At 48.7% G+C, this 15,762-nt stretch overlaps 1 protein-coding gene across 1 annotated transcript in view; it reads right to left on the bottom strand.

The window, feature by feature from the left end:
* Window positions 1–15,762, bottom strand: part of LOC131096425 (uncharacterized) — a 1,435,131-nt gene that overhangs the window by 269,417 nt on the left and 1,149,952 nt on the right. Inside the window, 1 exon segment of the mRNA XM_058044763.1 lies at window positions 9,947–10,274. Within this exon segment, the coding sequence (XP_057900746.1) occupies window positions 9,947–10,274 (328 nt within the window).

Here is a 15,762-nt window from a genome sequence, read left to right as displayed (position 1 = left end):
CGGCACAGACACAGCACCAGGACATTAATGAGCCTCTGGGGCTTTGTGCTCAGGCCCTGAACATCAGTCTCTGAGAGGGAGCTGAAGAAACCTCTCCAGAACTCCAAGTCAGAATCCAATTCCAAGGTTTCTTGGATTTTAATGGGTCCCACTGAGGAACACGACAGAGAAAGTGTCCCCAGGTCCCAGGCTGAACAGAGAACTGCAGGCAGTGATGACATGTGGGGAAAAAGAGAAGCCAAGTCCTGGTGCCCTGGGGCACAGCAAGGGCCACCAAGGGCTGTGCCACCAAGGGCTGGGAGGAGACACCTTGTGCTGAGGCCCTGGGGCCTCCTGGCACAGCCTCAGCCAGGCTGGGCACTGTCAGCCCCTTGTCCTGCCCTCAGCATCCCCCCCTAGCCCACATCCCAGTGGCCTCAAGGATCTGCTGGAAGGAGTCCCTGAGGAGCCTTGCTCAGGAATGGCCCTGGGGGCTCCTGAATGGTCCCCGGGACTGCAGGTTTTTCATAGGACTTTGGGTTTGGCTTTTGCCTTGGAGTCTCTGAGAGGTTTGTGCAATCATGGCCTCCAATTATCTGTTGTAATTAGTCCCTGGAGAGGCTTTGTCAGTAACAACACTCAGTGGGGCTCATTAATGCTTCAAGGTACTTCAGTTATTTTGTGGTACTTGCTGTTGCCCTTTGGATACAGACTCTGTGAGAGGTTTGTGCAATCATGGCCCCAATTATCTATTTTAATGAGTCCCTTGAGAGCTTTGTACTGACATTCAGTGGGGCTCATTAATGTTTTGAGGTACTCAAGGTTTTAAGGTACTTTGGATTTTTCTTTCTCCACTCTCCATCTCTGAGAGGTTTTTGTGCCATCCTGGCCTCCAATTCTCTCCTGCAAGGAGTCCATGAGGAGCCTGTGTTGGAGAGGGACCTCAGTGGGACCCATTCATGCTTTGAGACACTTTGGGTCTTTCCTCTGACTTTGACTCCTGGAAAGGTTTGTGTAATCTCCTCTCAGGCCCTGAGGTTCAAGGGCTCAGCTTCAAATGCACTCAGAGCTCATTAGGATCAGGCAAATCCTGACAAACCATGGCTCTGCCTTGATTTCCCTCTGGTCTGGAGCAGTTCATCAGGAAGATTTCCTTTTACAGTTACGGAGAAATATTTCAATGAGCTTCTAAGAAATATGTAATCCTATTTTAAAGACTGTATTTTATTACTTTTCTCTTTTGAGAAGAGGTGATTGCAGCATTCCGTTCCTGATATTGCTGTAGTGCTGCTCCTAAGGGGGTCTGGCCATGTCAGAAGAGTTATACATTGGAACTGGAGTCCAGTGTGGACAGCCATGCCTCAGATTCCCCAACCCCATGTGAGACATGATTTTCACTTTCAATATTTTCAATGGTTTATTAAGTCCTTATCAAAATACAACAGAAGATTCTTGATTTTCATATCTTTTCAAATACAACAGAAGACTGAATAAAGAAAAGAATACAGTGCCAGAAGCAAAGAATTCAGTCACCATGTGCTCATCTACAAAATGGATGCTCTGTCTTTTACACTTCTAGCCCCTCCCAAAGTCTTGTCAATCGACTCCTTTTTCTCTGTCTAGTGGCGGAGATCACTGTCTTACACCTTGATTGGAGGTCAGGTGCTGCCATAGTAACAAGCCGACCCTCCCAAATGCCCCAACTACTGAGGCCGTTCTGTGATAACAATGCAAAGGGGAGGGGAAGGATAACTATACATCTACTAAACTTCTCTTAACATATATTTAATATTCACCCCTTAACTGTGAGAGTCAACCATAGAATTACTCATCTATAACAAACCTCTTTCTCTTTTTGTAGAAGTCATTTTCCACGAAAAATTTAAGTAAAAAAATTTCTGTCTCTCTTAAATGAGTCACACCAGCATCTGTTGATGTGGCCATGGCCAGTGGGAACAGGAGAAAAAAATCTCAGGTTTTCCTTAGACACATTTATTTGGAATGCACAAAATGGCATCCCAGAGGTCCAGTATGGCTTTGACTCCCATCTACCGTGCCTATGTGGTTGCTATCCATAGTCAGTGTATTTTAGGGGTCAGTACAGAGGCCAACTCAGTCCTGCCCTCCAGTCCCTGTTGAATTAAAAGACAACTGAGGAATTATAGAGGTCTGGTATGGCCTTTTCTCCCTACCTTACCTTGCCTACGGGGTTGTTACCCACAGCAGGGGTATGGAGCCTTCTTGGTAGCAAACAAAGGGGCCAACCCAGTCTTGCTTCCCTTCTTTTGTCTTATTTTCTTAAAGAAGCTGTCCTATTACCTTTTACAGTCCCTTGTGTACTTCTCCTCAACAAATGCTGGTATTTCTCATCCATTAAAACAGGAAGAGTTCTCAAGCTGGTTGGTGGAAGCTTGACTCCACTTTTTGGGTGTCTTGGTGTTTTTCTGGTTGTCTTTCAGTCTCTGCTTGAGAGTCAATTATGTTTCACCTGGCCTGGATGTTACAGTCCACTCTTTAGGCTCTTCTACTGGGCCTTTGACTCTGTTGCCATGAATCCATCCCTGCTCTGCAGTTCGCATGTCCAATTCGGTGGTGAGCAGTTCCTGAAAGGGACCTTCCCACTGGGGAGTTAGAGACTGATCTCTCCATGGCTTGATCATCACCCAATCCCCAGGATTAATATTATGGATTCCACAATCCAGGCTGGTAGATTAAGTAATTGCCCCTTTATGTCTTAGCCCTTCTAAGGTTTGTGCTATGGACATAACTTATTTCTTGGCATTGGTTTCCCCTTCCTCATAGGTGGCAACCTTCTGGGGTGAGGTCCGGAAGGGAAACCCAAACATCATTTCATAGGGTGACACCCTCAGATCTGACTGGGGTTGGGTTCTAATTCTTAATAATTCTTAATAATTCTTAAAAGGCCAAAGGGAGACATTTTATCCATGACACTTGGGTTTCAATCATTAGCTTAAATAGAGCTCTTTTAAGAGTTTGATTCATTCTCTCAACCTGACCAGAACTCTGTGGATGCCATGGAGTGTGTAATTCCCATTTTACTCCCAGGGCCTGAACAACTTTCTGCAATATCTTTAATGTGAAATGAGTTCCCCAGTCTGAATCAATCCTGTTTGCCATCCCATATCAGGGAATGATTGATTTTAGAAGTGTTTTACTCACAACACTGGCATTGGCTTTCACAGTGGGTACCACCTCTACCCAATGAGTCACGTGATCTACTATCAGTGGCAAAAATTTCCACCATTGTACCTGGGGAAGCTCAGTAAAGTCTACTTGGATGTTTTGGAAGGGCTCTAAGGCTAGTTGTCACCCTCTTCTGGGTGTTTTCCTCATGATTTTCTTATTCACTTGTTGGCATATCACACACCCTCCAGTTACTTGCTTAGCTATTCTGAAAATTCCTTTGCATCCCAAATCCCTTAGAAATTGATCACTTAGCGCTTATGTACCCGAAAGTGTTGTTCCATGTATGCCTTCTAGCATTTTCCTGGCCAGGAGTTTATTCAACATTTGCCTTCCATCTGCTAATCTCCACTTCTCTTTATCTTTCTTGGCTCCTCTTTTAAGGAGTTCTTCCTCTTCTGTCCCACTGAATACAGGGACTTTTTGCATTTCTCTCATGGGTGTTAATACTATTATTAGTGTTTTTGTCTCTGATTCAATTGCATTTTTAGCCTCTAGATCAGCCTAATTGTTCCCTCGCTCCTCCTGAGTTGCCCCTTTTTTATGTCCTTTAACATACACCACTGCTACTTACTCTGGTAATTGTAAGGTTTCTAACTCTTCTAAAAGAAACTTTTTGTGAATCAATCCCTTTCCCTTTGAGTTTAATAGCCCCCTCTCTTCCCAATTTTTTCCAAATATATGCACTATTCCAAAAGTGTATTTTCAGTCTGTATATATTGTTCCCCTTTTCTGTGCTAATATATCCAGAGCTTGTTTTAGGGCATACAACTCAATGCCTGGGCTGACCAGTTGGAAAGTAACTTTATCTTTTCTATGGCTATCAACCCTTCATGCACTATAGCGTACCCCAATACCCTGTGCTCCTTTATTACCTGTGAAGATCCATCGATGTACAATTGTTTTTCACTTTGGAGTGGTTGATCTGTTACATCCTCTCTAACTCTAGTTTGACAGTTTATAACCTCTAGGCAATTATGTATTAGTGCCTCATCTGGTTCTCCATACAAAAACAGGGCAGGGTTGAGTTGGTTACTGACGATTAGCTCTAAAACATTATCTATTAAGATGGCTTCATACTTTAGCATTTGGGAATCAGTGAGCCATTTCTCAGGATACTCGTTACTGAGTCTGGGACATATATCTTCAATTTTCAATTAAATGGTTAATTTTTTGCTTTCTGCTATGAGTAGGGAAGTCACTGCTGCACCTGAATGCAGGTTGGCCACCCCTGACTGACAGGCTCTAGTAATTTTGATAAATAGGCCTCTGGTTTCCTGGATCCTCCTCAGTCCTAGGCTAACACTTCATGTGTTACCTCTTTTTCTATATCCACAGACAGATAGAAGGGTTTGTCTAAGGCAGGAAGACTCAGGGCTGGTGCACTGACTAATTTTTGCTTCACAGCTTCAAACGTTTGTTCATTGTCTTTTTCCCACCTAATCTCTCCAATTAACTTTTCACACAAGAACTGGATGGCCTGCGTGTATCCTCCAATCCATAGCCTAAAATATCCCAATAGGCCTAAAACCTTCTGAGTTCTTTCTTAGTTTTTGGCCGTGGGAGTGAGACTATTCCTGTAATTCTCTCAGGGTTCAGCCCCCAGCTCCCTTGACAAATCATATGTCCTGGATATTTCACTTCCCTTTCTATAAATTCAAGTTTCCCTTTTGATACCTGAAGTCCTTGGTGCCCCAGAAAATTTAACAACACTATGGTGGATTCCCAAGCTTCTTTTTCTTCCCATCCTGAGAGAAGCAAATAATTTATATATTGGATGAGCTTTATCTCAGGTTTAATGGAGAAGAGTTGTGTTACTTCTCCTAGGGCTTGACCAAAGAGGTTTGGTATAGTAGGAGGCCTAGTAAAATATCTGTATTGTACTTGAATATCTGTATATAGGCCTTGCCCCGATAAGCCCCGGTTGTTCTTGATGGGCTGCAGCTGTGATGTCCTTAATTGGGCTGCAGCTGTAGCTAGTGAAAAAAACTGGGATAAAAGGGGCTGGGCTTGGCCAGTCAGGGAGAGCCTGGAAGGAGCTCTGACTAAGAAGCAGCAACAAGAAGGAGGTGAAGTCTGTGATGTGAAGAACTGCCCCCAAGGAATATCACCAAGAAGGTACGAGACTTTAGAAATATGTTTGTGACAATATGGAACTTTAGAAATATGAAATACAACAAGATAACAACAGTTTGGGGATTGAGAAAACTCTTGGAGTAACCCAGTCCACTGAAGCTGTTGCTTTCTCCCAGAATCGGGGTCCTCCCATTCAAAAGCAAATATAACCCACTTTCCTCTGCCAGTGGGTATGCCCAAAAAGCATCTTTTAGGTCTATCACGCTAAACCACTGGGATGTTACTTAGGAGTGTATAGGGATTAGGCCCTACTGGGTACTGATTCACTGTTCTTTTGTTCACTTCTCTCCAATCTTAGACAAGCCTGTAAGTCCCATCTGACTTCTTTACTGGTAATATGGGTGTATTATGGGGGGATATACATGGTTCTAAGATCCTGTCCTCAAGTAGGTCCTGGATCAGTGGCTGCAGTCCCCATCTCCCCTCCAGGGAGAGTGGATATTGTCATAGCTGAACTGGATGGTCCACATTAACTATTTTTATTACTATAGGTTTCATGTTCAATTTACCTCAGTTTTTTGGTTTTGCCCAAATCATCTCTTGAATTTTCTCCTTGATTTCTTCCCTTAATTGGAGAAGCTAAACTACCATTTTCCCTTTCACTAGGAGCACTCCAGAGAATGTCAAAATGCACCTGTAAATCCTGTCCTAATAAATTTCATCCTGCTTCTGGAACTAATAGAACATCCCCAATTCCTATTTTATTTGTTCCTCCAAACTTTGTTTGCTGTATAACTGAGGCTTTGAAACTTTCCCCTTGTTAATGTTTGAAAAGACAGGTGTCAGCTAATGAAGGCAGGAGCCTCCCCTGAAATGGAAAATGTAAGCCCTCTTCCCTCCACATTGTTATAATTTTGAAATAAAGGGGGCTCTCAGGCACAGATATGGGAGCAGGAAGTAACAGTTCTTTATTAGGGAAGAAAATTAAACAAATAAACAATGCAGTACACTGGAAAAACATTGACAGAGTCACAACTCAACCTGACACCCTGTGGGTCAGGGTGTTGGCGGCAGTCCAATTGGAAATGTGGCTGCAGCCCTTCTGCAGTGTCAGGTGTGGTTCTGTTGGAGCAGGCGGTCCTGTAGAAAAGGATGTATTCTTCCTCTGAAAATCCAGTGGAAGAAGAGACAGCTGCTGTTCCTCTGGGGAATCCAGTGGAGAAAGCTGTTCTGGTATTCCAGAATCTCCAGATTATATCTGGGTAGCAATGCTTGGCTCCTCCCTCTGGGCTCACATCTCACAATGGGATGCTGTAGTTCCTATCAGTCATGCAGTGACATTCAATAGCCCATTATAAGCAGATGTCCAGTCAGAGAGAGAAGGAAAACTGCCCACTTGACAAGACAACTGCCATAGAGATGGCAATAGAGTATATCTTGTCTTGTAATCTGGAACAACCCCAGAGCCATCAGCCCATCTCTGCTGGATATGTGATGAGGCCTCCAAATCCCATCTTGGGAGATTTTTGGTTCCTCTCCAAGGACTGTGAAAATGGAAAAATGTGGTAAAATGCATTTTCTCCCAAATCTTGCAGTGACAGGCTCAATATCTCTAAATTGAATGAGGGTAGATTTTCATTTGTTAGAAAGAGGAAATATTTTATAATTATGAGAGTGGCACAAAATGGCAACCGTTTTTCCAGAGAAGTGGATTCCCCATCCCAGGAATTGTCCAAGAGCAGGAGCTTTGTGCAGCATTGCCAATTGAAACCATCTCATCTCCAGTGACAGAATTCCTGTAGTGTGGGTTCTCTGATGTGCTGGGTGCCCTCACAAGGCTTCTGGCCAGAATGTCTGCTGAGGGGAGCCAGGCTGCTGCAGGGGCAGTGACCTCACAGCCATCACCATGGCAGCCCTGTCCCCTGGGCCTGGCTCTGCCCTTTCCTCTGCCCCTGCCTTGGCTCTGCTGCCATGAAGAGTTTTGCAATTAATATCTTGTCCCCAAGGTGCTGGGGCCAATGGCTTCCCAGTCAGGCTCCTGGAGCAGAAGTGGCTTTTCAGAGCCCAGCCAGGAATGAGCCCTGAGGCAGCAGCTCTGCAGTGGTGGCCACCAGGCCGGGCTGCCAAGGGAGGCTTCTGGCCATGGCCTGCAAGCAGCTGCTGCTGCCAAGGTGCCTTTGGTGCCTCAGGCTCTCCCTGGCACAGCTCCCAGCACGGCACTCTGCCCTTGTGCCCGAGCCCTTCCCTGTGCTGGGGCTGGCCTGGGGCTTTTCCTGCAGCAGGACCTGCCCTGCTGATGGCACAGGAAAGGCAGTTCCTGCTGGAGAAGGAGGCTTTGCCTGCCATGGGCTCCAACAACTCCAGCAAGGCCCTGTTGACTTCAAAATTTCTTCCCAGGGAAGAATATTCTAATTGTTAGAGCTCCAATGCTGTGGAGGAAATAACTCTGATCAAGATCTTTCTGTCTAAGCATGATCAGAATTTCTAGAAATCTGTCTGGTATACCATCATTAATCCTGTGGGACAAGTTCAATTCCCCCTGTCCAATCTTCTGCACCTTTGTCAATGTCTGGGGCTGGGATTGGATCCAGCCACTCCCAGTCTCCTCTCTGAGATGGAATTTTAGAAGTCATGGAGTTCTGGAGGGTTTCATGGGTTCTATGGTGGCTGCTGTGTGCCATTTTCCACCCCATGACTCAGCAGGAGTTTCTCCAAGGAAGAAACAAAGCTTTTACCTGAATCTCCCACTCGGCCCATGACAGGAACCCCTGTGAGTGTCTGGGACATCCTGGCCCTTTGGCAGCCTGGGGACTCCTGGGATGTCACCGTGGAGCCCCCGTGAGTGCCTGTGACAGATCGGTGCCTTTGCAGCACAAGGTCGCCTGGGATGTCACCATGGAATGGCTGTGACTGCCTCTGACCACAGGGCTCTTTACCATCCCCAGAAAGCTCTGGGAGGTCTCCATGGAGCCCCTGTCTTTGTGTGTGACATTCCAGCTCTGGAACAGGCTGGAGACTCTTGGAATGTCCCCATGTGTTGCTATAGGACACAAAAGAACACAAGCGCACACCGCTGTTCTCATGGTGAAAAAAAAAAGGAAGTTTATTTTCTGACTCCAACATTTATAGTTTCCCAAGAGTGACAGTGGATTGGAGGGTGACAGTGCCACCTCTCCAATGACACTGGACAAACTAAGAATCCATCAACTTTCTCCTCCTCCATAAAGGAATGCAAAACAATGAGTTATTTACAGCAAGTGTGTGAGAAAGTTCGCCACAAGAATGTCAATATCTTAGAAAATCTTAACTGGCAACTCAGTTGTTAGCAGGCACCCATCACCAGAACCCATTGCTCTGGACAGTTTCCACGGCAACCCTCCCCAGCCCCCTGTTGCTCTGGACAGTTTCTATGGCAACCCTCCCCAGCCCCCTGTTGCTATGGTCAGTTTCTATGGCAACCATCACTAGCCCACTGTTGCTATGGTCAGTTTCCATGGCAACCCTCCCCAGCCCCCTGTTGCTATGGTCAGTTTCTATGGCAACCATCACTAGCCCACGGTTGCTATGCTCAGTTTCCATGGCAACCATCACCAGCCCCCTGTTGCTATGCTCAGTCCCTTGGCAGCTCCATGGAGACCCCATGCCAGGGGTGGTTGCCATGGACACCAGCTCAGGCCTGCAGCCAGAGCCCGTTGCCATGGCAACCATTGGCAGCCCCATCCCCAGGCTCATGGGATCCCGGAATCACAGAATTGGCTGAGCTGGGAGGGACCCATCAGGATCCTCCAGTCCAACTGCTGGCCCTGCCCAGGACACCCCAACAATGCCAGCCTGGGCCTGGCAGCGCTGTCCAAACGCTGCTGCAGCTCAGAGAGCCCTGGAGCTGGGACCCTTCCCTGGGGAGCCTGGGCAGGGCCCTAGCAGCCTCTGCACAAAAACCTTTTCCTGACATCCAACCTGAGCCTGCCCCGACTCAGCTGCAGCCATTCCCTCCACTCCTGTCCCTGGGCACCAGAGGGAAGAGGTTCCCACAGCCCCAGCCAGGGACCCGCTCCCAAGGCTGTTGCCATGGCCACCAGGGCTGGCACCAGCTGGGATGCTCAGTTTCCAGGGGCTGGGGTTCAGGAATGGGATTCCCCAATTTTCTTCTCCTGCTAAAACCGTGCTGTCCTTGCTGCCCTCCCGCCTCCCATGGAAAGCGCAAAAGGCAAAGATCCCGGGCTGGGATAAGAACAATTTACTAGGAACAGCAACCAGATAAGGAACAAACTGGAACAGCAACAACACTGGTAACAGAAAGGATCAGAAAAACTATTTACAGGGAAAACTACAACACCACTGACTGTCTCTTTCCAGCCACATATTCACTCCTGCCTGGAAAGGACGCCCTTCTCCTCAGGGGAGGGAGAGAGACAGTCCCTTTCCTGCCCCTAGCAATAACCTGATGTGGGAGTGAATATAATGACACAACCATGGCCAGACCCTCATGTTCTTGGACCCATATCATGTCATTGGCAGGGACAGGAAAAGGGACAGCTGTCTTCCCAGCATTGATGACAGGGAACATGGATCACCAGGGGTCTTCCCAATGGGGATCCTCCAATGGGGGATGAAGCTGGAGCAGTGCAAGAAGCTTTTCCTGCAGTGGGGGCATTTGCAGGGCTTCCCTTACCGGTGCCTCTGTTGGTGTTTGGTCAAATGAGAGCTCTGGGTGAAGCTCTTACCACACTTGTGACACTCGTAGAGCCTCTCCCTGGTTTGGATGCACCAGTGGGTAACAAGGCTGATGTTTTCTCTAAAGCCCTTCCCGCACTCAGGGCAGCGGAAGGGCCTCTCCTCTGTGTGAATCCGCTGGTGCCTGACGAGAGTGGAAGTGGTGTGAAACATTTTTGGACACTCGAGGCACTCGTAGGGCCGTTCCCCAGTGTGGATGTGTTGGTAGGTGACGAGCTCAGAGCTGCACCTGAAGCCCTTCCCACACTCCAAGCACTTGTAGGGCTTCTCCCCATCGTGAAGCTGCTCCTGGGCCACCAGCTCCGAGCCCTGGCTGAAGCTCTGTCCACCTTCCTGGCCCAGGGTGAGTCTTTCCTCCTCAGAGCAACCCAGGCTGGGTTTGGTGCCCCTCGTCCTGTGGGACCTCTGGGACGTTTCCTCTCCATTGGATTCCTGCACAGTAGAGCCACTCAAAGTGGCCTCTTCCATGAGGTTCTGCTGTGGGGATTTGTCCTCCCTGGTCTCCATCCTCTGCTTCTTGCCTGCAGGAGGAAGGACAAGGACAGGATGGGATTTGCCTCTGTGCCACAGGGAAGGAGAAGGAGATGTCCCCAGTGCTTCCCCGGCAGGATGGCATTGGCAGCAGGGTTGTCCTGCAGCCGGGGGCCATGCTGGGCTGGGAGATGGAGCAGGAGAGAGGGGGAAAGGGGCACTGACTTCTTCCTCACCTGCCTGGGTGTCCGGGGGCATTGTCTCAGTTTAAATACACAGGTGTCTGCTAAGGAAGGCAAAAGCCTCCCTTGAAATGGAAAAAAGTAAACAACCTCCTTCCGAACTGTTATAATTTTGAAATTATAGGGCACTAAGGCAACAGATATGGGACTAGGAATAACAGTTATGTAGCCGGAAAATTAAAATATAAATGCAATAGTACAGAGAAAAAACACCGACAGATTCAGAATACGACCTGACACCCTGTGGGTCACAGTGGTGGTGGCAGTCCCAATAAATGGCGGCTACAGTCCACCTGCAGTGACAGGTGGGGCTCTGTTGAAGCAGGGATCCTGTAGGAGGGTGGCGTTTTCCTCTGAAGATCCAGTGGTGGTGTGGTGGTGGTGTTTGGCCTGGTCTTCCTATGGGAATCCTGTGGAAAAGGCTGACCCTGGTCTTCCAGCCCTCTGATTATATCCAGGTAGGAATGCTTGGCTCCTCCCTCTGGGCGGAGCTTCTCATAATGGGATGATGGAATTTTATCAGTCATGCAGTGGCACTCAATGGCCCATTAACAGAAGATATCTCCTGGGAGGGAGGATGGGTTTTGGAAGAGATACAGAAAACTTCCCAATTAACAGAAGGTAACTGCCCCATCAGATAGGAATAGAATACATGCCCCATGTTCAACTTAAGACAGCTGGGAAATGCTTTGCAGTATTCTGTGTCTGTGTCACTGTGTTCGTGTGTATTTTACACTCAAAGTCCCCCAAATTTCCAAGAAGTTTTCCCAGGGGTGTTGTCCCTGTGTCCATCTGCACCTCCCTATGTCACTCTGTCACTGTCACCTCCACACATCTCTGAGCCCACTGGCGCCTCCCAGGTTTGCACTGAATCCCTCCCTCCTGCCCTCCACACCAGCAATGACCATGGCAGGGAGCTCAGAGCAGGAGCACCCAGGCCAGGGCTAATGCCAGGATCAGGAGCACCTGGCAGAGGCAGGAGGAATCCCCCATTCCAGGGGGTGCAAGGGGGGCACCCCTGTCCCCTCCCAGCCCCAGGGCTACAGACCAGGGAGGAGATGCCTCAACTGCCTCAGCTGAATTGATCCCCTCAGCCCTTGGCCTGGGAAGTCTCTGGTTGGAGCACAATCTCTAGAGGAGAGTTCCCACAAGGAAGATAAAGAAAGGAATTGTTTCTTCCCTTTCTCTCATCCCTGCCCCGTGTGCTGATTTTCTTGTCATCTCTTAGCAAAACCAACAAAAAAGCATCTGGAATGAGGTGTTTCCCAGGGTCAGTTCCTAAATGGGGCCAAAGGAAGTTTTCCTGCCACAGAAAAAGTAAGCAATGTGAGATTTGTTCAGACAGTTGAAAACATGACAATTTCTAAGCACTGGAAATCCAGAGACTATAAAAACAGAGTTTGCAGTTTTAATGGTCTCTCCCTCCTCCCACTGATTTGTCACATCAACTCCAACTCCAAAGGAGCAGATTATGGAAAGAAGACTCCAACAGCGGGTGTTGGAGGCCTAATCCCAAAGACAGGAAGAAAGAGTTAAATTGGGAAAAGATTTCCAATTGTTTTCCTATCATAATGACGACAAATAGCTCTGTAGTCCATGTGCAATATCCAGATGAAGAGGCACGTTCCTGGTTTTTAATGCCAAATTGCAGTACTTTGGAACATCTTTCTGGATGAGAACAAACCACAGGCCAATAACTGACCCACTTTTTTTTTAATGATTTCCTAAATCAGAAATCATTCAAATTCTACCAAGATGTCTTTCTCTGCAGGTGTCCTGGATTGCAAGGCAAGATGCATTCTATTTGCTATCTGTATGGCAGTTTTCCTTATCTCTTCCACAACCACTCCTCCCTCCTGGGGGGACATCTGCTGATAACAGGCTATTGAATGTCCCTGCGTGACTGATAAGAACTACAGCATCCCATTGGGAGATGCTCCGCCGAAAGGGAAGAGCCAAGCATTCTAGCCAGCTAGAATCTGGAGATTCTGGAATAGCAGCACAACTTCTCCACTGGATTTCCCCGAGGAACAGCGGCTGCCTCTTCTTCCACTGGATCCTCAGAGAAAGACTACACCCTTTTCTACAGGACTCCCTGCTCCAACAGAACCTGACACTCCAAGAGGACTGCAGCCACATTTCCAATTGGATTGCTACCAACACCCTGACCAACAGGGTGTCAGGTTGTGTGTTGCCTTCTAGATCAAGGCAGGCGACCTGGTTCTGAGGAACAGCTCGACGGCCCACTCTCCAGGGCCGTTCGGGCCAGTGACACACGCAGACACCAATGTGGTGGACAGTCAAAAGGCGTTTATTACTTCTTCTCATGGGGTCTTATAGTCTTAGGGGTCTCTACGTCAAAAGGGGGTTTGTCCTTCTTATCTATGGTTAGTAGGTAATGGAAAAGTACTGGGTAAGGAGTGGAAAGTTACTGGCTTTAGTGTTAGTGGGGCCACAATCCTATGTTAGTTTCTTATCTATGAGTAACAGAGGGTCTTATCTACGGGAAACAGAGGGTCCTGCCTTTCCGTAACATCGCGAGTTCTTCCGCAGCGCCTTTTCCCTAACTACCACAGTTGTGTTCTGACTCTCTAAGTGCTGTTTTAGTTTACTGCATTGTTTATTTTATCCTTTTATTTTCTTCTCTATGAAAGAACTGTTATTTCCTGCTCCCATATTTTTTGCCTGAGAGCTCCCCTTAATTTAAAATTTCTAGCAATTCGGTGGTGGTGGGGATTTTACATTCTCCATTTCAGGGGAGGCTCCTGCCTTCCTTAGCAGGCTCCTGTCTTTCCAAACCAAGACAGCAGGACAGAAGGCACTTTGATTCCTTTTGTCCCAAGTTTCTCCTGAGTTCATGACTTCAGATGATCAGGAACAGCCATGACAGCACAAAAGCAGCTGCAATGAGCAGGATCAAATCCCCAGGTCACCATTAAATGCACTCGATCCACACCTTGCACAGCCCAGCAGCAATTCCTGCCTGTGCCCCCAGCTCTGGCTCAGCCTGAGGGGCATCGCTCTGGTGTGTGCGGGGCCGGCTCCTGCAGGACACAGCGCTGGGAGCCGCTCTGTGTCCCGCAGCTTCGGCATCTCAGGTGCCGCTCCACAGCTGTGGGGCTGTGCCACCACTGTTCCATGGCTGTAGTTCCTGTGCCACCACTGTTCCATGGCTGCAGTTCCTGTGCCACCACTGTTCCATGGCTGTAGCTCCTGTGCCACCACTGTTCTTCCTTTTCTATGCTCACTCCACTGCTGCTCAGAAGCTGTGCTGTTCTGTTTCAGCATGGTTCCTCTGCTCTTTCACGGCTGCTCCACTGCTGCTCCAACACTGCTCATCTCCCACTGTTCCACTGCTCCTTCTCTGCTCCTCCCCTGCACCCCTGGTGTTCCACAGATGCTGCTTCTGTTCTAGTGCTGCTGCCACAGCTGCAGAGTCACAGAGTGGGGAACATTCGGGCAGCACCACTGTGGTGTCACAGAGACCGGGAAAATGGGACTGGCACAGCTGTGGTTTCTTAGAGAGGGGAACACTGGGGCTGCCACTGCTGTGGTGCTATAGTGAGGGGATCTTTATGGCTGACACCACAGTGGTATCATACACATGGGAACGCTGGGGCTTCCAGGGCTGTCTTGTCATTGAGAGGAGAATATTGGTGCTGCCTCTGCTGTGGAGTCATAGAGAGGAGAATGTTGGGGCTGCCAAAGCTGAGGTGTCACAGACAGGGGATGCTGGAGCTCCCACCACTGTGATATCACAGACAGGGCAATGTTGGGACTGTCAAAGCTGTGGTTTCACAGGCAGGGGATGCTGGGGCTCCCACTGCTGTGGTATCATAGAGAGGGGAGTGTTTGGGCTGCCATCCTTGTGGGCTCAAAGACGGGAACCTTGGGGCTGCTACCCCTGTTTTGTCATATCCCTGTTTTACATAGAGAGGGTAATCTTGGGGCTGCCACTGCTGTGGTGTCATACAGAAGTCAATGTTGGGACTGCCAACTCAGTGGTATCACAGAGAGGGGAATGTTGGGGGAATCACCGCTGTGGTGTCACAGACAGGGGAGCATTTGGGGCTGCCACCCCTGCAGTGTCATAGAGAGGGGAATGTTGGGGCTGCCACTGTGGTGCTGTCATAGAGAGGAGAATGCTGTGGGTGCCACCTCTGTGGTGTCACTGTCAGGGAAACACTGGGGTTGCAATTGCTTTGCTGTCATAGACAGGGGGACATTGGTATTGCCACTGCTGTCATGTCACAAACAGGGGAACTTTGAGGTTGCCACCACTGGGGTGTCACTGACAGGGAAACACTGGGGCTGCAAATGTTGAGGAGTCACAGAGAGGGGAATGTTGGAACTGCCACTGTGGCACTGCCATAGAGAGTAGAACTTTGGACGGCCATCCCTGCAGTGTCATAGAGAGGGGAACTTTGGGGCTTCCACTGCTGCGGTGCCAGAGAGAAGAGGACATTGGGACTGCCACAGCGGTGGGTTCACTGGGAGAACTTTGGGGCTGACACCACTGAGGTATCACAGACAGGGGAAGGTTGGGGCAGCCACTGCTGTGGTGTCAGAGAGAGAGGGATGTGGGGCTTCCACAGCTGCAGTGTCACAAAGAGGAGGAAGTTGTGGCTTCAACTGCTGTGGTGTCACAGAGAGGGGAACGTTGGGGCTGCTACTACTGTGTTTTCATAGACAGGGCAATGTTGAGTGTGCCACCGATGTGGTGTCAGAGAGATTGGAACATTGGTGCAGCCAGCACTGTTTTCTCATAGAGAGGGGAATATTTGATCTGTCACTGTGTTGGTGTCATACAGAGGGGAACGCTGGGGGTGCCACCTCTGTGGTGTCACAGAGAGGGGCAAGAGGGGTGGCACAGCTGTGTTGTCACAGAGACAGGAACACAGGGGCTGCAACCACTGTGGTGTCATAGAGAGGAGAATATTGTGGCTCTCACTATTGTGGTGTCACAGAGAAGGAATTTAGGGCAGCCACTGCTGTGGTGTCACAGAGAGTGGAATTTTAGAGCTACCACAGCTATGGGGTCACAGAGAGGAGAACA

This window comes from Melospiza georgiana, unplaced genomic scaffold, assembly GCF_028018845.1.
Source record: "Melospiza georgiana isolate bMelGeo1 unplaced genomic scaffold, bMelGeo1.pri scaffold_29, whole genome shotgun sequence".
NCBI classification, from domain to species: Eukaryota; Metazoa; Chordata; class Aves; order Passeriformes; family Passerellidae; genus Melospiza; species Melospiza georgiana.
Note: the sequence above shows the minus strand (reverse complement) of the source record. Positions and strands in the feature narration are given on the sequence as shown.